This window comes from Pan troglodytes, chromosome 21 (assembly GCF_028858775.2).
Source record: "Pan troglodytes isolate AG18354 chromosome 21, NHGRI_mPanTro3-v2.0_pri, whole genome shotgun sequence".
Taxonomy (NCBI): Eukaryota; Metazoa; Chordata; class Mammalia; order Primates; family Hominidae; genus Pan; species Pan troglodytes.
The window spans coordinates 40,962,205-40,988,183 of NC_072419.2; the positions used below are offsets into that span (position 1 = coordinate 40,962,205).

Consider the following 25,979-nt stretch of genomic DNA (forward strand, 5'->3'; position numbering starts at 1 on the left):
AGCAAGGTATCTCAGCTATATGCTCTTATAGTGCCATGTAATTTTGCTATCATAGCATTTAACATTTAACACAGAGTATTAGAATTCGTCTTTCAATGTGGTAAAGACAAGAGACTTTTTTTTTTTTTTTTTTGAGATGGAGTCTCACTCTGTTGCCCAGGCTGGAACGCAATGACGCGATCTTGGCTCACTGCAACCTCCGCCTCCTGGATTCAAGCAATTCTCCTGCCTCAGTCTCTTGAATAGCTGGGATTACAGGCGCCCACCACCACACCCAGCTAATTTTTGTATTTTAAGTAGAGAGGGGGTTTCACCATGTTGGTCAGGCTGGTCTCGAACTCCTGACCTCAGGTGATTTACCTGCCTCGGCCTCCCAAAGTGCTGGGATTACAGGCGTGAGCCACTGCACGTGGCTGAGGCTCTGTCTTTTCACTATTATAACCTCAGGGCCTGACATGTAGTAAATATTTAATACATATTTGATAGATGGTTATTCATTTGATAATTACTGATTGGTACATCTCTGTATTTGGCACCATACTAGGCACCAGAGATACAGTAGTTAGCAAAATCAGACATAATCTCCTGCCCTAACCAAGTATACATACTAATTACCTATGTCACAAACTGGCATAGTTATAGCTGTGGTATTATGAAGAAGAACCTGGTGCTGTGATTCCCCATAGCAGTGACAACTGAGCTAAGATAAGTAGGAAGGGTGGGACGTTAAGGAGAAGAGAGGTGGGCAGAGAGAAGAGCACTCCCTGCAGTAGCTGCAACATATGCACAGGCTTGTGATCAGAGGAATGAGGACGGCATGTCCGACTTGCTAAGGGAAGTGGGATGAGGCTGGGAGATGACAGGGCCGAGACCACACAGAAGCTTGTGGGGTAGGTTGAAGCTTTTGGACTTTAATCCTAATTACAATGGTAAATCATTGAAGGGTTTTAAGCTAGTGGGTAGTAGTGAAGATGGAAAAGGGCCACCTGAGATAAAATGGGCAGTTTTTTGTGACGAATTTGATATAAGGGTGAGGGAGAGAGGTATCAAGGAGGACTTGTCTAATGGATAGATGGTGGTGCCATTTATTGAGATGGGGTACAATGGCAGAGGACCTCACTGTTGGAGGTGAAAAATCACAAGTTTGGTTTTAGATATGTTGAGTCTGAGGTTCCAGTAAGGATGTGCATGCAGTTGTCTAAGATCTCTAGGGGTCTGTACTAGAAATAGAAATACAAATTTACAAGTCATCTGTGAAAGGCTGTTACTAAAGAAGAGGGGCATGACTGAGACCCATTAGGGAGAAAATACGAATTTGAAGAGAAAAGGTGACTCAGGATCAAAGTCTGAGGAAGGTCACCATCTAATGGCTGGGAAGGGAGACTGAGGAGGAGCAGCTGGAGAGGTGGTAGCAGAAGACAACAGAGAGTTCTTGGTCACAGAACCCAAGGGAAAAGTTAATTTAAAAAGGAGATAGTAGTCAACAGAGAACACTCACAGGGTAAGGTTCTTAAGAAGGTCAGAGGAGATGGGATCAAAGGCATAGATGGAGAAACTGGCCTTAGACTTGAGGAAGGACAGCTGCTCTATTATAGAAAGCACAAAGGAGGATACTGGTAGATTTATTTCTTGGTAGTGGGAAGCTGAGGGAATTCTATTTTCTCTGTGAAGAGGTCAGGGTCTCTACCGAGAGAGGGGGAGAAAGTGTGGACCAGAGGTTTAAAAAGAATAGAGTGGGAAAGATAGTTGACCATGGAAACATGGAAAGATAGCTGGGCCATATTCAGGACCTATCTGAAGTGGGTGATCATGAATTTAAAGTGGAATCAGCTGGGCATGGTGGCTCAGCCTGTAATCCCAGCACTTTAGGAAGCTGAGATGGGCAGATCACTTGAGGTTAGGAGTTCGAGACCAGCCTGGCCAACATGATGAATCCCTGTCTCTACTAAAAATAGAAACATTAGCCAGGTGAGGTGGCACGCACCTGTAATCCCAGCTACTCAGGACGCTGAGGCAGGAGAATCACTTGAACCTGGGAGGCGGAGGTTACAGTAAGCTGAGATCACGCCACTGCACTCCAGCCTGGGCAACAGAATGAGACTCCATCTCAAAAAAAAAAAAAAAAAGTGGACTCAAGGCCAGGTGTGGTGGCTCATGCCTGCAATTCCAGCTTTGGAAGGCTGAGGCAGGAGAATTACTTGAGCCCAGGAATTCAAGGCTGCAGTGAGCTGTGATTGTGCCACTGCACTCCAGCCCAGGCAATAAAGTGAGACCCTGTTTCAAAACAAACAAACAAACAAAAACCAACAACAACAACAAAAAACCCAAAACCCAAAAACCAGTGGAATAAATCTGCCCTGTTATGTTCTTTTTTCCAGCAGTGCTTGTTGCTCTTGAGTACACACACAGAAAACATACAGTTAAATGAACAAATAAAGGAAGGACCAAACAGGTAGTAGAAGACAAAGACACTTGACAGACTTCAGGAACAGAAGCAAAGATGAAGGACAAAGTCTTCTACTGCTGTGGTAAGAACTCTATTCCTCTATTTGACCCACAAATAGCACCCACATCCCACTGCTAACCTTTAGTAGAGCTGGAGGCTGAAGCAGGTCGAGAAGATCGTTTACGATGTCCATTTTCCACACTTTCAGAAGCCACAGTTGGCTCTTCGGTTCGGGAGTTTCTTCGGCTTGGGATTTTGGACTTTTCAACTATCTCTTTGGGCTCACTGCTGACAGAGGGAAGCAAAAAGTTTCCAAGCAGGTGAGGGAACCAGGCCACACAAAAAACGGGCTCTTCAGATAGTTTCATTCGTAAAGTAGGAGACTAAGAACTATATAGTTATTCTGGAGAGAAAGCAGTTCAACCTGGGGTCATAAGCACTATTGCCTTCTATGTTACTGGGGGTTTAAAAGTGAGTCTAACTTATTACATTAGTAAAAATAAAATAGTAAAGCATAATGTTGGTGAAATTGTAGAAAAACTGGTAAAAGACATAAAAAAATTGGAACAAAACTCCCCTAATTCCTCACCCATTTTCTTTTCTTTTCTTTTTTTTTTTTTTTTTTCCAGACAGAGTGTCACTCTGTCGCCCAGGCTGGAGTGCAGTGGTGCTCTCAGCTCACTGCGACCCCTGCCTCCTGGGTTCAGGCAATTCACCTGCCTCAGCCTCCCGAGTAGCTGGGACTACAGCCATGTGCCACCACGCCCTGCTAATTTTTGTCTTTTTAGTAGAGATGGGGGTTTCACCACACTGGCCAGGATGGTCTTAAACTCCTGACCTCAAGTGATCCACCCACCTCGGCCTCCCAAAGTGCTGGGATTACAGGCGTGAGCCATTGCACCAGGCCCCTCACCCATTTTCCTAAGGTAATAGTTCCCTTCAAAAATTAAAACATTTTGGATTTTGTAATTTTTTAGAATCATGAAAATGGTCTTTAATATAAGATGTCTGAAAATTGCTATTAACTCAAAATAGTATATAAACCTAGGAAATTATTAACATATATTGGCATTTACTAATGATCCCGGTAGAGTCAGATAACAGCATATTAGAAGCCACAGTATGGGGATAATTCACAATACTCTGCTAGGTATATTGATTGTCCACACCCCAACCCCCTTTTCTTAGTATATGAAGATTTAAAATTGGTAATACTCACTGTTATTGAGGATACAGGAACAAAAACATTTACATACACTCCTAACTGGAGTGTAAATTGTATAACCCAGTGGTTCTTAAAAGGAGGCAATTTTGCTTCTTAGGGGACATTTAGCAACATCTGGAGACATTTTTGATTGTCACAACTTGGGGAGAGGGGTGCTACCGGAATCTTTTGGGTACAGGCCAGGGATGCCACTAAACGTAAGCCCCACACAACAAACAGTTATCTGGCCCCAAAGGTCAATAATGTTGAGGCTGAGAAACTCTGGTGTAACCCTTGACTCAGCAATCCCACTTCTAGGTGCCTAAGGAAACAAATCTTTTTACAGAGCTCCACACATAAGGAAGTTAAAACATTTTATTTGTACTAGTGAAAACAGAAGACCTAAATACCTAACGATAGTAGATTAGTTAGCTAAATCATGGCACATCCATATGGAGTCATGAAAAATCATGTTGTAGATTATTTAATGACAAAACGATTTATGACACATTACCAAGTGGGAAAAACTTACCAACACAATGAACAGTATAATTCCATTTTCATTGTTGTATGTGTTGAGTATATATGTAACTACATATGAATAAATATGAGCTATATACACATAAATCTTTTGTTGTTGTTGTTTGTTTTTGAGATGGAGTCTTGCTCTGTGCCCCAGGCTGGAGTGCAGTGGCAGGATCTCAGCCCAGTGCAAACTCTGCCTCCTGTGTTCAAGCAATTCTCCTGTCTCAGCCTCCTGAGTAGCTGGGATTACAGGCATGCGCCACCACGCCTGGCTAATTTTTGTATTTTTAGTAAAGATGGGGTTTCACCATGTTGGCCAGGCTGGTCTCGAACTCCTGACCTCAAATGATCCACCTGCCTTGGCCTCCCAAAGTGCTGGGATTACAGGTGTGAGCCACAACGCCCAGCCCTATACACATAAATCTGACACAATATATTTGGGTGCACACTGTGTGAAAAAGACTAGAAGCAGATGAACTAAAATATATGTACAGTGAATATTGTTGAGTTGTAGGAATACTAGTTTACTGGTGAGTTATTTTCTTCTTTGTAATTCTCTGATCTGAATTTCTGGTTTTCTTTAATAATTTTTTACACTTTCATGGTTCAAAAACGCATGTTAAAATGATCAGAAAAAAAATTCTTTAGAAAATTAAATTTGCTTGCAAGACATGTAACAAATAAAAATAATGCAACAAAACAAAACAATACTGGTCAAAAGGCTGCCTCTTCTGGGAAGTCTTCCATGATCTCATTTCCCAAGTAGAGCTGTCTCTTTTGTCTCTTGGGTTCACAGTCTTTATCTGGCATTCTAGAGCATCCATCAGACTGTACATCGTGTTCTATTTTAATGTTTTGTGTCTTCAACTAGACTGTCAACCTCTTAAGGACACAGACCATAACCTGACTGTCAACTATCCCTACCCTTCCACTGTTCACTCCTGCCAGAGGACGCTTTGCTAGTAGCACCGTGGTTGGGAACTGGGACACACCATTCACTCCCATAGCTTTATGTATAACAGCTGCCCGACACCCAACCATAAGCCAAGGTAAGTCAAGGAGAGGTGAGGCTGGAGCTGGGGTGGAATTACAAGTCAGGGGGATTTATACCTCCGTTGAGAGGTGGTGAAGATGGCTTTCTGGCTAGGAGCTCAGAAAATGGTCAAAGCTTCTGAGGAAAGAAAGTTCTTTTTTTAAAAAAAATTTTTGTTTTTTTTTTGAGACAGGATGTCACTCTGTCCCCCAGGCTGGGGTGTGGGTAGTGCAATCATGGCTCATTGCAGCCCTGACCTCCCAGGCTCAAGTGATCCTCCCACCTTAGCCTCCTAAGTAGCTGGGACTACAGGCAAGTGCCACCATGACCAGCTAATTTTTTATTAATTTTTTATTTTTTATTTTTTTTTCATAGAGACAGGGTCTCCCTATGTTGCCCAGGCTGGGCAACTCCTAAGCTCAAGCAATCCTCCCTCCTTGGTCTCCCAAAATGCTGGGGTTACAGGCATGAGCCACTGTACCTGGCTAGATGATTCCTAATGAAAGTGCCTCTTTCTCCTGGCAAAACAAAAGCCACAGCAAGACTATCCTGTTTTTTATGGTCAATGCTCAGGTATCTCTGGAAACAAATACCCCAAATGTATTTTTGGTCTGATTAGCTTCTTTCTCTAGACAAATAGCTGGTGCATGCTTGAGAAATGCAGATGAATTCAAACATTAGCCCAATCCAAATAAAATCAGACAGGCAGAGTGGTACAGTAGGAGTAGCAATGAATTTGGAATGAGATGAACAGGGGTGAAGTCTTAGCTATGCATTTATTGACTATGCTATTTAATGCTCTATGTTCTAGACTTTTTTTTTTTTTTTTTTTTTTTTTAAGATAGAGTCTTACTCTGTTGCTCATGTTGGAGTGCAGTGAGCACGACCATGGCTCACTGCAACCTCGACCTCCCTGGGCTCAGGTGATCCTCCCATCTCAGCCTCCTAAGTAGCTGGGACTACAGGCACATACCACTATGCCCAGCTAATTTTTTGTATAGACAGGGTTTCACTATGTTACCCAGGCTGGTCTCAAACACCTGGGCTCAAGCCATCTGCCTACCTCGGCCTCCCAGAGTGTTGGGAGTACAGGTGTGAGCCACTGAGCCCGGCCGTTCTAGACTCTTTTTTCTTTTCTTTTCTTTTAGACAGAATTTCACTCTGTCGCCCAGGCTGGAGTGCAGTGGCATGATCTTGGCTCACTGCAACCTCCGCCTCCCAGGTTTAAGTGACTCTCCTGCCTCAGCCTCCCAAGTAGCTGGGATTATAGGCATGCGCCACCATGCCTGGCTAATTTTTGTAGTTTTAGTAGAGACGGGGTCTTACCATTTTGGCCAGGTTGGTATCGAACTCCTGACCTCAAATGATCTGCCTGCCTCGGCCTCCCAAAGTGCTGGGAATGAGGCGTGAGCCACTGCACCCAGCCTCATTCTAGATTCTTGATCTATAAATCCCACCTTGTCTGTTGCAATACATAGGTTAAATATCAGGGCTCTGAAGTCAGAAAGCTTGGGTTTGAATCTAACCTTCACCATTTACTAATTCTGTGACCTTGGGCAATTTAGTTAACCTTTCTGAACTTTAGATTTCTCATCTATAAGACAGAATTTACTTTCCTAATAGATACTGTGAAAATTAGATGAGATAACACATCTAGGGCACTTGTAGCTCAATCTATTAAGGATGCATGGCATGGAACAACATTCAAATAAATGGTGGCTATTAACCTCCTCACAGGGATGATATGAAGATTAAATGAAAAAAATATTGTGAAAGTGTCTTATGAAGTTGCTGTACAATTATGAGAAGTTCTTTAAAATATTATCCAGTGCATTCCTACACTAAAAGAGACAAGACTGTGTGTGGTGGCTCACACCTGTAATCCCAGAGGCTGAGACAGGTGGATCACTTGAGGTCACGAGTTCAAGACCAGCCTGGCCAATGTGGTGAAACCCCGTCTCTACTAAAAATACAAAAATTAGCTAGGTGTGGTGATGCATACCTGTAATCCCAGCTACTTGTGAGGCTGAGGCAGGAGAATTGCATCAACCCCAGAGGTGGAGGTTGCAGTGTGCCGAGATCGTGCAACTGCACACCAGCCTGGGTGATAGAGCAAGACTCTGTCTCCAAAAAAAGCCATGACTTTTGGAAAATGGTAATATTCCTCTCCACAGAGCTAATGAAGTTGAAGCCATAGATGTATTTCATTTTGTAGGGTTATGTGGAGCAGCACAGTGTAACAGAAAAAAGCATAGGTTTTGGGTCAGATCCTGCCTGGCTTTCTCCTTCTTTTGCTTTCAGGGTCAAACAACTGTTCTTTAGAAGACAGCTGCAAGGACTATTATTAATATTAATATCAATGGTAACAACAGCTCCCATATATTGAACATTTACTATTTCCTCATTATGCAGAACATGTTATCTCACTCAGCTTTGAAAACAACCATAAAAGGTAGAAACTTGGCCTCCAGCTTTTATTAAGAGAAATGTTACCTCTGAGGAATTAGGACTCATGACAGCTCTCTACGTTAGCAGTAAAAACAGACTGGTGCAAGAGTGAAGGAAAAGGACAAGGTGAAGAGAGGTTTAAAGACTGAGACAGCTGATACCTTTCAAAGAGGCTTATGCTGTGTTCATGCTACGTCTGCAGAAATTATCATCTTACCTTTGTCCAGAGACTACGGCAGCATTTACCTCCAGCTCTGCAAAAAAATATAAAGGATAGAAATGAAATGTGGGAGCTGCCACAGAGAGAAGCTAGGAGTCTACAAGAATTCTCTATGCCCTATTTAGGCTAAAGTGTCCCTGTGCCCAGCAGGATTCTCACCCTACATGGTATGGAGACAAAGCTGGCACAGATACAACTTGGTTTGTTTGGGACATAAGACACTTGGTCTATTTTTATTTCTACTCCACACGGTGAAATAATCTGTTTGGATTAATAGAACTAAGTTCACCCTTCCTTGTTCATATTTCATCCAGTTACAACCAGGTTAGCAAAATAAGTCTCTTCCTCTCATGTGGAAGAGACCGTTTTCATTTTAAAACATCTCCATCCACCTTCTTGGCACTTTTTTAAAAAAAGCAATCTTCAAATATGTCTTGAACATCTATTAAGGATGCATTCTTCTCCAAAGGACTTCCTCACTGAGTTTTAGAGGGCACAGTGCTTTGCTTTCAGATATTGCCTTTACACCCCATTCTATTCCTTTCTTTCTCAACCTCCCAGCAATGCCCTCCAAGCAAGGAAAATCTTAGTAATCTGTCTAGCAGGGTTTTGCATCAATGAGCACACTCTGGGTTTACCATGCACTTCTTCCTCAGCACCAGCAGAAAAACATTTGCTTTCTCTATTATGTGCCTTTAGGTAGTTCCATCTTTTCCAAAAGCCTTCCCTGATGTACCAGATAGCAGTGATCTATCCTGCCTCTGGCCTCCCACAGCCCTATTCCTGTTCCCCCATTGAGGGAATTCAGCACCTCATTACTCAGTGTACATGTCTAACCTACTCTACTAATCACATGGTAACCTTAAAGGCAATGAAGTCAGAGTGCCTGGTTCAAAATTTTGACTTCAATGCTTATTAGCCATGTGACCTTGGGTAAATTATCTGACATCTCTGTGCTCAATCCCTTATCTAAAAAATGGGAATAATCACATTACCCACTTCAAAGTTAAGAAGATGAAATAATGCATGTAGAAATTTTAGTATGGCACCTGACACTTAGTCATAACTCAATGTTATTAGCTATTATTATTGCTATGAAGATCAGATTGATGCAGCCTTTCATGTAAGGAGGTTGGACTACTCTGCCTTTAATGCAAGGTGCTAGTAGAAGGGAATCTTTGATGGGAGGCTGAGGCAGAGGAATCGCTTGAACCCAGGAGGCAGAGACTTCAGTGAACCGAGATCATGCCACTGCACTCCAGCCGGGTGACAGAGCAAGACTCCGTCTCAAAAAAAAAAAAAAAAAAAAAAAAGAAGGGAATCTTTGCTTCTCATTGCTGTTTAGCCTCCTGTATTTGTACCCACAAAGCCTGAAAACCCATCCACAAAAAATAGATACCAATTCACTGAGTCTCTGCTACTTTGCTGGCTTGGCTGGAACGTATAAACTCAGGTAATGTGTGCTCAAAAATGAAAATGACTCAAGTCAAAAGAAGTGCTCACCCTCATTGTTTTTTATTTTTTTGAGACAGGGTCTCACTCTGTCCCCCAGGCTGGGGTGCAGTGGCACTCACTGCAACCCCCACCTCCAGGGTTCAAGCGATTCTCCTGCCACAGCCTCCCGAGTAGCTGGGACTATAGGCACGCGGTACCAGGCCAGCTAATTTTTGTATTTTTAGTAGAAACAGGGTTTCGCCATGTTGGCCAGGCTTGTCTTGAACTCCTGGCCTCAAGTGATCTGCCCGCCTCGGCCTCCCAAAGTGCTGAGATTACAGGCATGAGCCACCGCACCTGGCCTATTTTTATTTTTGGGGGGATGGTCTCACTCTGTCTCCCAGGCTGGAGTGCGATGGGATCACAGCTCACTGCAGCCTCAACCTCTTGGGGTCAGGTGATCCTCCTACCTCAGCCTCCCAAGTAGTATGCATGCCAAGCCCAACTAATTTTTAAAAATTTTTTGTAGAGATGGGGTTTTACTATGTTGCCCAAGGTAGTCTTGAACCCCTCGGCTCAATCAATCCTCCCATCTCAGCCTCCTAAAGTGCTGGGGTTAGAGGCATGAACCATTACACCCGGCCTAGTTTGCTCTTCTTTTTTTTTTTGAGACAGAGTTTTGCTCTTGTTGCCCAGGGTGGAGTTCAATGGCGCAATCTCCGGCTCACCGCAACCTCTGTGTCCCAGGTTCAAGCGATTCTCCTGCCTCAGCCTCCCAAGTAGCTGGGATTACAGGCATGTGCCACCACAGCCAGCTAATTTTGTATTTGTAGTAGAGACGGGGTTTCTCCATGTTGGTCTGGGTGGTCTCAAACTCCCAACCTCAGGTGATCTGACCGCCTCGGCCTCCCAAAGTGCTGGGATTACAGGTGTGAGCCACCGCGCCTGGCCTAGTTTGCTCTTTTAAAACAAGAAAAAGTTTGATGCTTTTGAGAATCTTAACACTATCACTGCTGATTCACAAGTAGAGATCAAGAAGGTTTGATGAAGGTAATCAGTGGCTCTGAGGGATGTTAAGGATAAGGAGATTCATTTACGCCAGACTTCAAAATGGAAGAGGATTCTTCAGCCAATTACTGTGAGAAGGGGGAAAAATGATATGGTAAATCCTATTTTCTAGAGTAGGGTTGGGGCAGGAAATGGAATTCCCTTTCCCTTTACAGTTACTCCTTTTCTTACCAAAAATGAGTTTTGCTGTATGACCCCTCCTTTAAATAACATGCTCCATTCCTACCCTTCTCAAATATCCAACACAATGTCAGGTATCATGTGGGCAATTGGCAGCAAAGAAAGAATCTGGGTGGCTGGGCTGGAAGTAGTGGCTCATGCCTGTAATCCCAGCACTTTGGGAGGACGAGGCAGGTGGATCATGAGGTCAGGAGATCGAGACCATCCTGGCTAACATGGTGAAACCCTGTCTCTACAAAATATACAAAAAATTAGCCAGGCGTGGTGGCGGGCACCTATAGTCCCAGCTACTTGGGAGGCTGAGGCAGGAGAATGGTGTGAACCCAGGAGGCAGAGCTTGCAGTGAGCCGAGATTGCGCCACTGCACTCCAGCCTGCGTGACAAAGCAAACTCCATCTCAAAAAAAAAAAAAAAAAAAAGAAAAAGAAAAAGAAAAAAAGACTCTAGGTGGCTGAAATGTTTTTTGCTCGCACACTATTTTCAGAGGCCTGATTTTATTCAGAGTGTGCAGTAGAAAGTCCTATTGGTCACACAGGATGTAGCATTCTGAAGTAGGTTTTAAAATAATCACAAACTATACCTTACTTTTACTGGCTCAGATTCACAAAATTAAGCATGGCTACTATTGCTTTTTCTTACTAACTTTGTCAAGTGTGTGAATTGTAGTTTCAATGAGATTCTTACCTCTGTGGGGACCAGTCATACTTTTTTTTTTTAACTCCTCAATGATCTACAGTGACAAAGAATCAGGCGAAACTAAACTGTACCATATCTGCGATATTTATCTGCCTCCACAGTCTATAAAGGCAAAACAAGGGCTGTTGCTGCCATCATCCTCATGTATTCTGAGCTGGCCCTGATCCCACAGCAGTTATTTGTCAGATTACCATGGGATCCTACTTCCAGAAATATCATCCCTTGTGCTATTTACAATATATTGGTCATGGGGAGAAACTTAATGCCACCCAGAGACGACTGAAATGACTCTGCCTCCCTGGAGGAATGGCTATCACATTGTGGCAGAGACTCAATGAACAAGACTCCACTACTGTCATGATAATAAAATTACAAAGTGCATTAATGCTTGCCAGCCCAGTAAGTCACCATATGCCAGCTATTCAGCTGCCAACCATGGGTGCCAGGGTCACAGAACAGGGAAAACTCTGCAACAGAAACCCATGGCTGGGTGGCAGACAGACAATGGGCACGGAGATGCCCTTCTTGAGTTCCCTAGCTGACACTATGAATGCATGAGAGAGCAAGCTGGTCGGGGGGAAAATAATCTCAAGTAGAACTGCACAAGCTTTGTCACTCAACCAAAGTCTGCTCTGAAGCAAACAGATAAAATAGTTCCTGCCACTTCCGGGCATAAGAACACACGACATTGAGGACAGCAGTAGTTCCTTCACATGTAACCCATCCCACTCCAAGAAGTTTTTCCAAAGTACGCCTTACCTGGTCTGGCAACAGAGGCCTGCAGTGCTGTGGTTGAAGTTTCCTTTGAGACTAAATTCTGCGACGGGGCTAAGGCAAGGAAAAAAAAATTACAGACATTTTACTTTCTTTTCTAAACAAAAAGAAAGCATTAACCTAATCAAGGGCTAAGTAACTGCTGAAACAATGTACTCTTAGAGGGCAGTACTCAAAATTGGCCTCAAAATTACAAGTACATTTAAAAACTTACTACAAAAATTAATTACCATAACACCCAGTACCAATGACTACCATTTAGGGGTATAGGCTCTTCCTTTTTCTATGTATAATAATAAGGGGAAGAGATGGCTATAAGAACATAGCACTCATATTTTCTGCTTCTTGGGGTCAGGTCCTGACCACTACTTGAAAAAGCCCCAAAGCATATCTTAGTAGGCAACCCAAACCATAGAGGTACAATTATACCATTCCCCTCAGCATTTAAAAAATCTAGCCTCACTCCCCAAAGACTATACTCTATGAGAGTGGAAATGGTCACATAATTTTGTACTTTTCTATAGCACTTAGCAAAAGTGATGGGCATAAAGCAGGCATTCAATTCATACATAATAAATAAATAAATTTGATATGTTATTTACTTATCTAACAAATAGTTGCAAAGAACTTACTAGGGGCAAGGCACTCTGCCAGGTACCCTGAGAGACCAAACTATATCCTCTTGCACATCAGGAACTCAGTCTAGTATTAAAGATAAGATACATACATGTAGTGCACTTGAGTGCACTCTGATGTCATATGAAGGAGTCACAAAGTATAAAATACTACAAAAGTCCAAAGCAAGGGGTAGCAATTCTAGGTTGAGAAATCTGAAGGTACATTAAAGGGAGAAACATCAGAATCAGGCTTCAAAGGACACAGAGAACTTAGGCCCTTAAGGAATGGAATAAAATATGTAATGCCCTCTAGAAGGGAACCATCCTGGAAGATAAAGATTATGGCATGGATATGCCACAGTCACATCTTGACACCTCAGTCTAAAATCCTAGATAAACTCTGCAACAACATGTTTTACTCTCTTGTGGAAACTGTGAATTTTGTATATTTCCCTCCCTGCTTAGCAAAGCAGTAAATTATGCATTTGTGTTTAAGAATTTATTTTGGATGCTTATCTGATAAAGCTTAAAACTATATCTTAACTTCTACTTTTAACTTTAGTGTTCATTTCTCAAATTTCCTTTTCTTTTTCTCCTGAGACAGAGCCTTGCTCTGTCGCCCGGGCTGTAGTGCAATGGCAGGATCTCGGTTCACCACAACCTCCGCCTCCTGGGCTCAAGCAATCCTCCCACCTCAGCCTTCTGAGTAGCTGGGACCACAGGTGCATGCCACCATGCCCGGCTAATTTTTACATATTTTTTTTTGTAGAGACAGGGTTTCGCCTCATTGCCCGGCATGGTCTCAAACTCCTGGGCTCAAGTGATCCACCAGCCTCGGCCCCTCAACATGCTGAGATTACAGGCATGAGCCACCATGCCTGGCCAATTTCTCATATTTTCAAAGTAAAAGCACAGAAGCCCCTTGAAAAAGAACAGAAACAATCACTTATAAGCAAAGTGAGTGTTCTTAACTAAAATTGAGAACTTTTCCCAAGTGCTGGTTCATCTCCTCAAGGCCCACATATTTCTCTAGTATAATATATGATCCAGATAAAAATAATTTCTAATTACTTCATCATTTTTCTCTTGATACCAGAGGGAAAAGTCTGCTGAAAGAAGGAGAAATGGAAATACTTAATAGTGAAGGATATACTTAATTTACACCAGGTTCCCTTTTAATTCTTAGGGTTCATGTACACCAACAGAACTAGAACAATATACAATAAGCACCCAGTCTTGTGAAGACTGTCTCTTGTAAGAGCAGCAGACTTCTTGAAGGCCTTTATCCTGCCCCCATCTCTCTAACACTGAGGTGAAGAGGCAGAGAGAAGGGGAATTAACCTTTCCAGAGCTCTGCGTGAGGCAGTGTGTTGGCCACTTGACAAATCTTCTCATTGAGTCCTCTCTCAGAATCCTAAATTCTGGGAGGTAGAATGTACGATCTCCATTTTACAAGTGAAATACATGGCTTAGGAGAGGTTAAGGAACGTATCAACTGTAACTGGTAACCAGTGGGCTAGAATCTGAACTCTGATCTTACCCTGAAGTTTGTGTTCTTTCTGCCTCTCCTCCTGGGTGCTTACCACTCAGTGGTAGGCACTCGAAGCATTTTAGCTGCATAAATAAGATAGGCACTTAATTAGCTGGCCTAGGATATCGTAAAGGTCTTTCCCAGCCCTAGCAGTGTGTGACTGACTCCACTCTGGGGAAATAGAGCTTCTTCACTTAAGCCTCACAGGAGGAGGAACATGTCAGGGAAGGGAAGAAGGGAAGGAGGGGCGGTTGTAAGGACACCTATGCTTCCATCATTAGCCCATCTTAACAGTACATAGGAAATAGCCTGAACTAGATACACAAATGGAATGTACCAGTCAACAAAGAGATTACATCAAAAAGAAACTGGGAATAACAATTTTTACCATTTATTGAATAATAATTATATGCTAGGTTCTGTGCTAAGAATGTTATATGTACTACCTTATTGAATTCTTACAACTATTATTGTTCCATATTACAAAGGAGGAAACCAAAGTCTGGAGTGGTCAAGTAACTTGCCCAAGCCCATATAGCTGGTAAATGCTGGTGTTATAATACCAACCCAAGCCTACTGGCTCTTGACCACTTTGTTTCTACTGTGTCCATTATCATGAAACCCAGTTTTCTTCCAGCTCTCCTCTGGAGTAGCCCAGACAAAAAAAGAATGGTTCCTGAGATAGAGTACAGTGAGAATGGGGCTATGAGGACCCATTGTTCTGAAATAGTCATGAGCAAATTTTCACCCTGGTAAAGAGAATCTGCAGAAGCTGCTGTTCACACTTAAGGCACAGTGTTAAATGAGAGGTTCACAGTATAGACTCTGAACAAACACTGAACGTCTTTGAGCTTCAATCTTCTCACCCATACAATGGGGTTAAGAATATCTGACACAGTTGGTATAAAGATGATGCAAGACAACATATGTAAAAATGCTTCCTTATAAATTGAAAAACTTATATAAATGAAAGGTATCATTATTTCAGGAACTCTTTGTTTTGAGAGCCTTAGCTCTCTGTTTTGTTTTTTTCAGACAGAGTCTCGCTCTGTTGCCCAGGCTGGAGTGCAGTGGCGTGATCTCAGCTCACTGCAACCTCTGCTCCCAGGTTCAAGCGATTCTCATGCCTCAGCCTCCTGAGTAGCTGGGATTACAGGTGTGTGCCATCATGCCTGGCTAATTTTTGAATTTTTAGTACAGATGCAGTTTCACCATGTTGGCCAGGCTGGTCTCGAATTCCTGACCTCAACTGATCCACTCACCTCGGCCTCCCAAAGTGCTGGGATTACAGGCGTGAGCCACCGCACCTGGCCCTTAGCTCTCTTTAATGAATGCAAACTTAACATGGGATTTAAAAGCATATTTTCCAACGTACTTTCAATAAATAAAACTACTGCTATTGCCATTTAGCCCATTCTCTTTCCTCCAAGTAAAAAAGGAGTCATGCTTTCTCTTGTGGGATTAGGTCATCAAAAAACTGACACAAAGAGATGATGAAGCCCCAAGTACATACCTATGCTGGGTAGAAGTTCTGGATGGGATCCCACCTTCTCCTCCACTAGGCCACCCGCAAGTGACTCAGATGCTATGCCACCATGATTGCTTTTTGTGGTCGGTACGGCGGAGATGAGCTCGGAGGGTACCAGAGTGGTTACTATCGAGCGTACACTGGTGGGGAGAGCACCGCCAGGTAAGCTGGGTCCTGCTGAGGCAGTGCCCGGGCCCACAGGGCTAGAGGTCATTTTTAGCAGAGTGGGTGCTGGGGGCGTTGGGGTTTTACTGTCCAGCTCTGTGGATAACTGCTCTGTTCCCATGAGCCCCGGAGCTGTGGTGTCTAGCCCTTGGCCTTCAGTCTCTCCATCTGCACCATATTGTTCTTCCCCTTTCTCAAGAGAGCCTGTAACTTTCTTACATGCCTTGGTCAACAAAATTTGGCCAATTTTGTCCACTTTTCCTTTGCCCTTACTAGACGAGACTGGGCTTCGCCGGTTGACAGAGGACCCTGGACTATTGGTCAAAAGGGGAGAAACCATTGTGGTTGACTGTGAAGAGGGAAGAGTGTTCTGATCTGCTGAGGTGTTCACCTGAGGGCTAGCCTCATCTGGATTCAATTCTTTCACTTGCTGCACAGGGGGATGAGAAGGGACAACTGGAGAAGATGTACAAGGAGGGGAAGGAAGCTGAACAGGGGTGGCTCGTGAGCTAAGGACCAAAGGTCGACCTGTCTGGATGTTTGGAGCAGGACTACTGGAGAGGGCATTAGGCGGTACAGGAGCAGAAGAAAATTTTATGTTCTGAGGTATGTGTAAAGGGCCAACAACTGCAACAGAGGGAGGCATCAGGCCAGAGTTGGTTGTCAGTGGGGCTGCAGGAATTGTGCTTGGCTGTGATCCTTTCATAACCTGAATTATTGAGGATGAATTGATAAAGACAGGTGTAATGAACTGAGGCCGGGCATTAGACTGAGCAGCTGACTGTCCCTCAGAAACCATAACCTTGCTACCCGCATTGGGCATTGTGACAACTGTTGACATCAATGCAGACTGCAAGTGAGTTGGCAAAGCTGCTGATGTGTTAGCTGAAGTTGTGATGGGATTGGAAGTGACAAATACAGTTATTTGATTTGGGGGCAAGGGAGTGGAAATGGAGGAAGAGCTAACAGGTCTTGACATTACTGGAGGGATGCTTGGTGCAACGTTAGAACTGACCTCACTCAATTCGGGATGCACAAGGGATGAACACGGCTCATTACTGTGAGGTAAGTTTAGGGAATTAGAGGGTTCTTTAGAAGAAGACAGATCCTGCAGTGTGGGAATGACAGATGCTTTTTTGAGGTCCTCCCCAGAAACTACTGGAGGTGTTACTTCCAGATCTGTAAGCCCAGGGGGTTTAATTGTCACATTGGGAGCTCCAGAGTTGTCAAGAAGTTGACTTAACGATGTTGGTGCTTCCCTCATAGCAGGAGACACCAAATTTTTGTTCTCTTCGACACTGGGAAGTTTGTTAGGATCCGAAGGCTGCCCATCCTTTTTGGATTGATCTTCAGGGACAACCATTTTAACTTCTTGGGCAGGGACTGCTTTTAGTTCAATGTTTACCTGTTCCTTCCTACTCTGGGAATTCTGGCAATCACTGTCCTGAGGCACATTCAAGCTCTCCTTGTTATCCTCAACAACACCCCCAACTGCAGCCACAGACACAGTAGAATTCTGAGGATTCAGCCCACTGTTGTTAGGAAAGCTCCCAGGTACAGGGGGATTGGCCAGAGGAGTGGGACTGACCAATACATTTCTCGGCAACTCCACATTCTGCAATAGGGCTGCATTTGTCTGAGAGGCCAGAGTAAGTTTAGGGGCTTTTGAATTTTGCCTCCCAGGGCTTGGAGTGGTTTTCCTACTGGACCCAGGACTAGACCTGCGACTGTTGCTTGGACTTGCCCGTTTTGTTGCTCCAGAATTAGACTGCTTTCCAGAATTCACTACCACAGAATCTAATTTGTGAGTTTGTGGGGTAGCAAAATTGGAAGGATTCATGGTAAGATTTGAAGGTGCTTGCCCGATGGCCTTCAAAGTTGTTGGATTTAGGCCTTGTTGATCAAAGCCCCTGTTTAAATTTGGCCTAGGAGGTAAAGGAATATTAATCTGTGGAGGGAAGAGTCCTGCTATGGAGGCATTGAGTCTTTCTGGTGACAGACTGATTTCTGAAGGTTCTGTGCTGGGAGGGCGGTTGTTGGGTGTCTGAGGATAATAGGGTCTGGGGCTGGCTCTGTTTGGTGTTTTGGGCCTAGATGTCTGGGTTGGCGCAGCCACATTTGGAAAGTGGTGGCCGTGAGAGCTGGGCAGGGAATTTACAGGGGGTTGCTGGGGAGTTGCACCTTGAGTTGCTGAAAGGGGCGATGGTCCAGGTTTTGGCCCTGTCATCATTAACTGATTCTGGGGAAGTACTACATGTGAAGGCATGTTGTTTGGGCCTCCTGGGACAGATGGTGCTTCACTGCCACTTGCTTCAGGGAGTGAGGCCATCTCCGCCAGTGGTGAGCTGGAAGGATTCTGCGGGCTCTCCTGATAGACCATTTTCCTTGAATTGCTTCCCAAAGGAGTATTCACAGGCATTGGCATTCTTTGTTTATCAGGTGATGGTGGCACGGAGGCAGGTCCTTGCAGACTGACCATGACAGGCACACTGCCACTCTGTTGCATGGGCATTCTCTGGGAGTCGGGGTTCAGGGGGCCCCTTGGAGGATGGACATTTTGAGAGACTGGAAGCCTAACTGATTTGGGATCCTGCTGCATCATGAGCATCATCATCATTTGTTGCTGCTGCTGCTGCTGCTGCTGAGACTGTGGCTGACTGGGAGGTGGTGGCTGCTGCTGCTGAGGCAGTTGTGGCTGTGGCTGCTGCTGTGGTGGCTGTGGTGGGGGTGCCACATGCTGCATGAGTTGAGGAGGCATCTGCTGAAGTGGCCTCTGTTCAACTGGTTGAGAAGGATAACCTAAAACAAGCCCCCCAAATTAGGGAAGTTAGATTTTTCAGCAAGAAAATGTTGCTACCTTTAGAGTATAGCCAAGCAATACTCATCTAGGTGGCACAGACTATGCACAAACAGCTCAGGCATGCCCACTCCTGGGGCAGGGGGCAGTCCCTCATTACTTGACATAAGCAAAAGGGGCACAGTGCTTAAGGAAGCAAAAAGCAAAGCATCAAAAAACCTGGAGCTCCTGTGTGTGTAGGGTCTGAATGAGCCATGACTGTACTAAGAGCCTGATTTTCTGTGCTATGCACTGAAAATGGCTGTGTCTATACCAGCCAAACATTCAGATGAAATGAGAAAAACTCCATCAACATCAAGTGCCTGGCCACCCAAGATTCAGGTCTCATGTAGTCATAATCAATATTTCAATGTACTTGTGAATGAAGTAAAGCATTTAGGATTCACTTCTTCTGTTAGCGCAGGAATAATTTTTTTAAGATGTGGTTTTGTTGAAAATAACAGCACGGAAGACAGCCTTTTTATTCTTTCAACAGAAGTAAAATATAAAATTCTAGGATTCAGTTCCTTAAGAAAGAGGAATTTAAAATTATTCCAATTCATTGGCTCCATACACTACGCCGCATCCTTCAGGCTTAATCCTTTGGGGGAAACCGACTGAATTAAAATTGCCCTTCAGGTGTAAATCAGTTTAATAAACAGTAGGAGCTAATGGAAGCTGATATACACATTGAAAATAAAATTAGGGCATTGAAGTTTTTATGGATATTAATTTGCACTTACTTTCTTACATGCAAATCTCTATTTGGAGAAATATTTTCCATGAATCCACAGTTGGAGAATAAGTAAGGCAGAAGCATAGCCCTCAGGAATAAAAAATAATTTTGGGAAAAGAACCCTGAAGGACAATGTCTTCTAGATATGCAGAGGGCAACATCTCAAATTATTCTCTTTTTTTGTGAAGATTTTACTTGGCATTTTAGAACCAAAACCTTACAATCAGAAAAGATAAAAAGATACGCAAACCAAGAATAACGGTGGTTCTGTGGGAAAAAGTGGGCATACAGCTGGGCATATATGGGATACAATTCCAGTTTCACAAACTAGATTTATTCCATTGTTGCATGAAGAGTACATTAGGGAGGTTTTAAGAAGGTGTAGGAATAAGAACAACTGGCTCTGGCAGTCAAAAGAAATGCTGACTCAACATTTTCATAGAGCAGCTACCAAATTTTGTGGGTCAGACTCAATACTCAATTAATGTCTTCTGGCCAAAGATTTCCATGGTATCAACGAATACAATGTGTAGAATCCAGTTTTGAAGATTTTTTTTAAAATTCTTTTTTATTTTAGGCCCGAGTAACTTCTTCACCTTTATAAAGCCAATAACATGACATTTCTATGGTTCAACTGTCCTTTCGACTACATAGTCAAATACAGTGGGTTCCTATTTTTCACATTCAGTCTGGGGTTCCCACATTAAGAAAATTGTAATTGCTACAAAAGCCTGTTGATATCAGGGTTATGACATGGATGCCTTTTATAAAATCAGCCCACCAGACAGTAAATACCAAAGAGGACAGCACAGACAATATAGCAGCCTCTCAAAAGTAACAGTTAAGGGCATGGCTGCTACAGAGTCCAGAAGCTGGAGGCAGCAGTCCAAAAGGCACTAATGATAAGACAGATTGGGGCTGACGTGACAGAATGGTGAAGAGGGAAAGCCAGGACACACATAGTGCCCATAACACAATCACAAACTGAATTTATTACTCAGGGAATGCAAACTCCTATGCCTTTAGGGGCCAGGCAGGTAGTAGAGAATAGAAGTGGACTGGTCTAAGACAGCAGGAGTCCTGTCAACAGTGCCAAACTGCAGAGCAGATGCCCTATTTAAAGGCATTTCAATTCGGACTTTTGTTTAAGACACTGCATAGCAACTCAAACCCATTATAGGCCAAATTCAGCCTGCAGGCCCCCAGTTTGCAGAAAGAAGGCAATAAATGTATACAAAGACCCCTGGGATTCATATAAGAAGAGTTCAGATGTGTCTGAGGCAAGAAGGCATGTTCTTGCTCTCAATGCCTTCTGGACATACTCCCCAAAGACTGATGACCTCCCAGTCTCAGCTATGCTGCTGCATCTCACTGACGGGAAGTGTGATATGCCCAAATAATTTGTAATAAATAACACAAAGTATTGATATCATGATGGATTTAGCTTTTTGTTTGGATTCAATTTTAAAATATATAAATTAGGGGTAGATTAAAGGTTACTCCTAAAATAATGTCACTCTCATTTTCATGCCAAAAAGGAGTTGAAATAACTAGTGAGGAAGAAACAAAACATACCCTCTGTACACACAGGGGAGAGTGGCCTAAGTGTGAAGGGTTGTGCATCTTCAACCGTGTCATAGGGGAATAAAGTTACAAGTCATTGCTCAGGCCAAGATAACCAGGTATAGAGATATTGTGGCAGCTGGCCTTGGTTCTATAATATCTAGGTTTGAATGAATTAATTTTAGGAGCTTTTCCATCTTTGACATAATTTTTCAACATTTAAAGGATAGTATTATTTTATAATCAGAGAGGATACAACAAAGGGGGCTTCCAATATTGGTCCTATTTATTATAAATTATTAACCTATGTGGTAGATACATGGGTGTCTCTTTTATTCTTTATATCTTCTTTATATTTTAAAGACTCATTAATGAAACTTCTATAAAAAAGATCATCTTGTTTTAAACCCTGGTAGTTCCCTGCTTTGAGAAGCCCCAGGAAGAAACGCTGCAGGAAAGGCAGGCAAGCAGGATTAGAGTGAAATCATCTCTCCATTTAATCTTATCCTGTTCTGATGCCAACTAGAATCTTGACATTGACAAGAATAAAGAGGCACTTCACATTTCATGGTTTTTTTTTTTTTTTTTTGAGACAGGGTCCCAGGCTGGAGTGCAGTGGCATGATCATGGCTCACTGCAACTTCGACTTCCTGGGCTCAGGTGATGCTCCCACCTCAGCCTCCTGAGTAGCTGGGACTATAGGTGCGTGTCACCACACCTGGCTAATTTTAAAAAAATTTTTAGTAGAGACAAGGTTTCACCATGTTGCCCAGGCTGGTCTTGAACACTTGGGCTCAAGCGATCTGCTCATCTTGGCCTCCCAAAGTGCTGTGATTACAGGTGGATGAGCCATCATGCCCAACCACATTTCAGTCCGATTTTATGAGGACTTAAAATAACAAAGACAAATTTGAATAGAATGTGTGTGTGTATGTGCCTTCAAAAGTTATATTTGAAATTTTTACTTAATATCAAGGCAAAGCTTCCAAATACCAGACACATTAAATCACTGAAGTAGACTAGTTAGCAGATAAAATAAAATACTATTGTTTCCTCGAAGACATGGAAGCCTTGTAATGCCACATGCACATGTAATAAGTATATAATCTAGCTAACATTTTATCACCTGGTGGCCGGTTTGAAAATTCTGGCAGTTTAGGGCCTGAGTTATCCAAGTTAATTCCTTGTTCTCCAGGCAACGGTGGCTGATCAGCCTCTTCCAGACCAGCTGGGCGAGTATCTGGGGTGCTAAAAAAAAAAAAAAAAAAAAAAAAAAAAAAGTGACATATTTTAGAATAAGTTGTATAGAAAATACACAAAACTAGCTTAACCCTTCCCCTATTTCTGAAGAACTAAAATGTTTGCATTACCATTATTCATATCTCTCTAGTCTAGATAAAATATTAAATATTGGCATAAAAATAATCTGGCAATTTCATTAAATGTTAAAATCCACTTAATCTAACAGCACTGTATTTACTCAGAATGCTTTCCACAAATTCCTGATGCAATAATTTTCACGTAATCACCCATTCCTTAGCTGTTTTAAGACCTGATCATAGGGCTATCAATGTTACAAGGTACTGTTCCTGTGAAACCACACTATCTTCAATGTAGCGATCAAATTCAACTAGGGGGTCTGATTCTTTCTTTTTTGTGGATATAACAGTGGGGGCTCAATTCATAACACCTTGCAAAAGGTTGTATAGGTTGGCTGACGGTATTCAGAGAACAAAGAAAGATTGAGACCACCACAACAAAGATTTTGCTGCAGAATGAGAATTTGCAGACATCTCTATTTGCTTTGAGATGCCTTTGCTTTTACCTGGGTGTAGCTTAAAATTTTTAGTGGGGAAGAAAAAAATGAAGAAATTGTAGCTACTAACACCCACATTCTCAAAGAACAAGACTGCTCACGGGCCTCATTTTGTTTGTAATCTCAGTACTAATTGTACTTTTCTTTTCTATCTTTAGTTTCCCTTTGCCCTGATTTTGTTCACCCACTTTTAGGTAGTGTTTTGTCTCATTATACTCTGTACAGTTTCATAAGCCACCAAAATCCACTTTAAAAGCCCCCCAGCAAATGGAAATTTAGAACCTGAAGCAGATCGTCAGCACATCCAGACCTATAACAATTTGCTCCTTGTAAGACTTCTCTCTCACTTTAAATTACAGGCAAGGATTCAGTGGTAACCTTTACTTTCAGAAAATTGTAGAGCTAAGAAATCTCAGATATCTGGTCCAGCCCGATCATGTTATGAATGAGAAAACTAAGGCCCAAAAAGGTGTATGAAACAGGCCCAAGATTCTACAGTGAAGTAGTGGTAGAGCTAGAAGCAGGTACTTTTCCTGTAAACCCACTGTCTCCCTTTCCTGGGAGTCCTGATGCTGTGTAAGGTCCCTTTCACAATTTGTAGACCTAAGTAACCAATTTCCCTAAGGGCTGGTGAAGATGGCAAAAAATACACACTAGAGGCAACTGAATAACCTTGCAATTTTACTCCCAGACTACCGAGAGAATAAAATATTTATTAAATAATTATTCCCATAGGTTGATGCTAGTAAAGAATTTAACTGAGAAAGAGCTATCAGAAAAATTAGATAATTAAGTTTGAATTCAGGAAAATATAGGTTATCATTAATAATACACCATGATTAGCTTTTAAAGCATAAGATTCAAGAAGAGGCAAGTGAGCATGATATAATACAGTACAAAGAATGTTGTGGGAAGGCTGGGATAAAGGTAGTTGGTTTAATTTTGAATATTTAAGCTGGTTGAAATAAAGTTTCTTGATTCTTTTTCTATAATTCTAACAATTTATTTCAATTAACCTGTTTTACATTCATTAGCCATTATTTCCTCATTTATTATTTTTTTTATGATTAAAGGCACAAAATATAGCTCAGTGAATATTCCTTCTGGAAACATTTTATCAAACCCAGAAACACAAATTAATACTTAGCTTCAGGAAATGAAATATAAATTGTTAATTGCCTTTCCTGCTATGATCTTGCAAAATAACTCACCTGGAGAACGTTTACTGAAAGGGTAACTGATTTAAAAGGTCCAATCATCTTAGCGTGGGGTTTTAAGCTTCTAGGGATGATAAAGAGCCTTTAAAGGAAAGGCACCTGTGCAAAAAAACCATTTCTATTTGAGAGACAGCAGTAGTTTTAATTTCCAAAACACATTTGGCCTCTCTGGTTCCCCAATAGCCATCATAAGCCTAAAGTCAGTGCTTTGTGGAGTTGCCATATGGTAGCACTGGTTACTTTTCAGGCTCTGATTGCCAAAACCCCCCGACACTGTAAAATTAAGAGATATACCAGCCAATTGCAACATATGAATCTTGTTTGGATCCTTATTTGAACAAATTGTAAGAAAAAAATTTGAGATAATCAGGGAAGTTTGAACACTGGATATGAGAGTACTAAGGAAGTATTAGTTTTCTAGGTGCGCTAACAATATTGTGCGGGCATATTAAAAAGTGTCCTTATCTTTTAGAGACACACACTGAAATATTTACCCAGTGAATTTGCTTTGAAATACTCAAAAGGGTAATGGAAGAGAGTACAGATGAAGGCAAGACAGACTATGAGTTGATAATTATTGAAGCAGGGGGATTTCATTATACTATTCTAGTTTTATATTCTGTAAAATTTTCCATCAAAAAAGTTATCCACACAGAAAACAAATGAATAAAATTTGAGGCAAAACCATCACAACCTACTTTAGATCTTGCTGACTATTTTTCTTCTTCCGAGGGGGTTTCTTCTTCTTCGGTTTATTTGCGTTGGTATTATTTTGCTTACTGTTTACCCCAAAATGGCCTGCAGATATGTCACTCTGCAATAAGTTGACCAACAATGGGCTCGTTAGCGTGACATCCTTATTGACTGGGAAGCCTGGATTTTGACCACAGGACATCTGATTTCCATTGGGAGCTCCACTGAAAGGTGCATTGAAAGACATCCCATGGCCTGAGAAGTGGTTTCCCGAAGCACTGTTTCCCTGCATGGCCTGCACATGAGGGGGGACCATGTTGGTTTGTTGCATGCTAACATCAGGCATCATCTGAGATAAACTGACATCGTTATTTGCTGTAGTAGCAGGATCACCATGCTGCTGGGCCATGTGTGGGCTGGGCCCTGGTGGCCGCAGGACCTGTCCCTGAATGCCCATAACCTGAGATGGACTGTTGTTCACAGGCCCTTGCTGGGGCAGCATCTGTCCTGACATCTGTCCCGTAAACTGCACCATATTTCCTTGCATGTTCGGAGTTGGTCCCCTCATTATCTGGGCTGGTCCCGGCATGACATTGGACTGGTTCTGAGTGTTAAACTGCTGCTTATTCCCCTGCATTTGATTGGTCATAATCTGCTCTATCATTGGGTTCTGTTGGAGCAAAACCTGCCCCTGAGGCCCCATCATCTGGTTATGTGGCGCCATCATTTGTGGGCCCTGCTGGGAAAGCATCTGCTTGGGTGGGGTCATCCTTTGGGGCGAGGGCCCAAGATTTTGGCTCGGAGGGTTCACCATCATCTGGCCCTGTGGCATAAGCTGGGCCCTTGAAAGGATCATAGGGTTCTGAGGGTTCAAGGTTCCTTGTTGCTGGACCATCTGGCCCTGGGAGGGCATGATTTGCTGGTGCATGCCCATCAGCTGAGATGGTGGGCCCTGCTGGGGCTGGCCTTGCATGTTGCTGAGGTTCACTTGAGGAACCCCAGAACTACCAGCCTGCTGATTGTTCATGTTGCCATGAATTCCCATGAGGCTGGGCTGCATCATATTTGGCGGCCCGTGGGACACCTGCATCTGGTTTTGAGGAGGACCAGCTCCTTGACCACCTTAAAAAACAAAAAAAAAGTCACAGTTTCAGAAATAAATATTTTTATCTTATTGGTATTAAGATACTCAAGTTACATTACTCAGAAAGACATCCATCACCCTTATATCCACTGACCAACATAAATA

The 25,979-nt window shown here is 42.7% G+C and overlaps 1 protein-coding gene across 11 annotated transcripts in view; it reads right to left on the minus strand.

Annotated features, from left to right (window-relative positions):
* Positions 1-25,979, minus strand: part of NCOA6 (nuclear receptor coactivator 6) — a 110,489-nt gene that overhangs the window by 9,757 nt on the left and 74,753 nt on the right. For 6 of the 11 annotated variants that reach the window (XM_063802843.1, XM_009437078.5, XM_009437077.5 and 3 more), the window contains 6 exons: positions 24,736-25,852; positions 22,131-22,252; positions 15,690-18,668; positions 12,014-12,082; positions 7,874-7,910; positions 2,586-2,734 (listed from right to left, as the gene is read on the minus strand). In XM_063802843.1, coding sequence (XP_063658913.1) covers positions 2,586-2,734; positions 7,874-7,910; positions 12,014-12,082; positions 15,690-18,668; positions 22,131-22,252; positions 24,736-25,852 — 4,473 coding nt within the window. Of the gene's footprint in view, positions 1-2,585; positions 2,735-7,873; positions 7,911-12,013; positions 12,083-12,660; positions 12,731-15,689; positions 18,669-22,130; positions 22,253-24,735; positions 25,853-25,979 lie in introns of all 11 variants that reach the window. The other 5 variants (XM_016937741.4, XM_054674664.2, XR_010154202.1 and 2 more) reach the window with 4 other exon arrangements.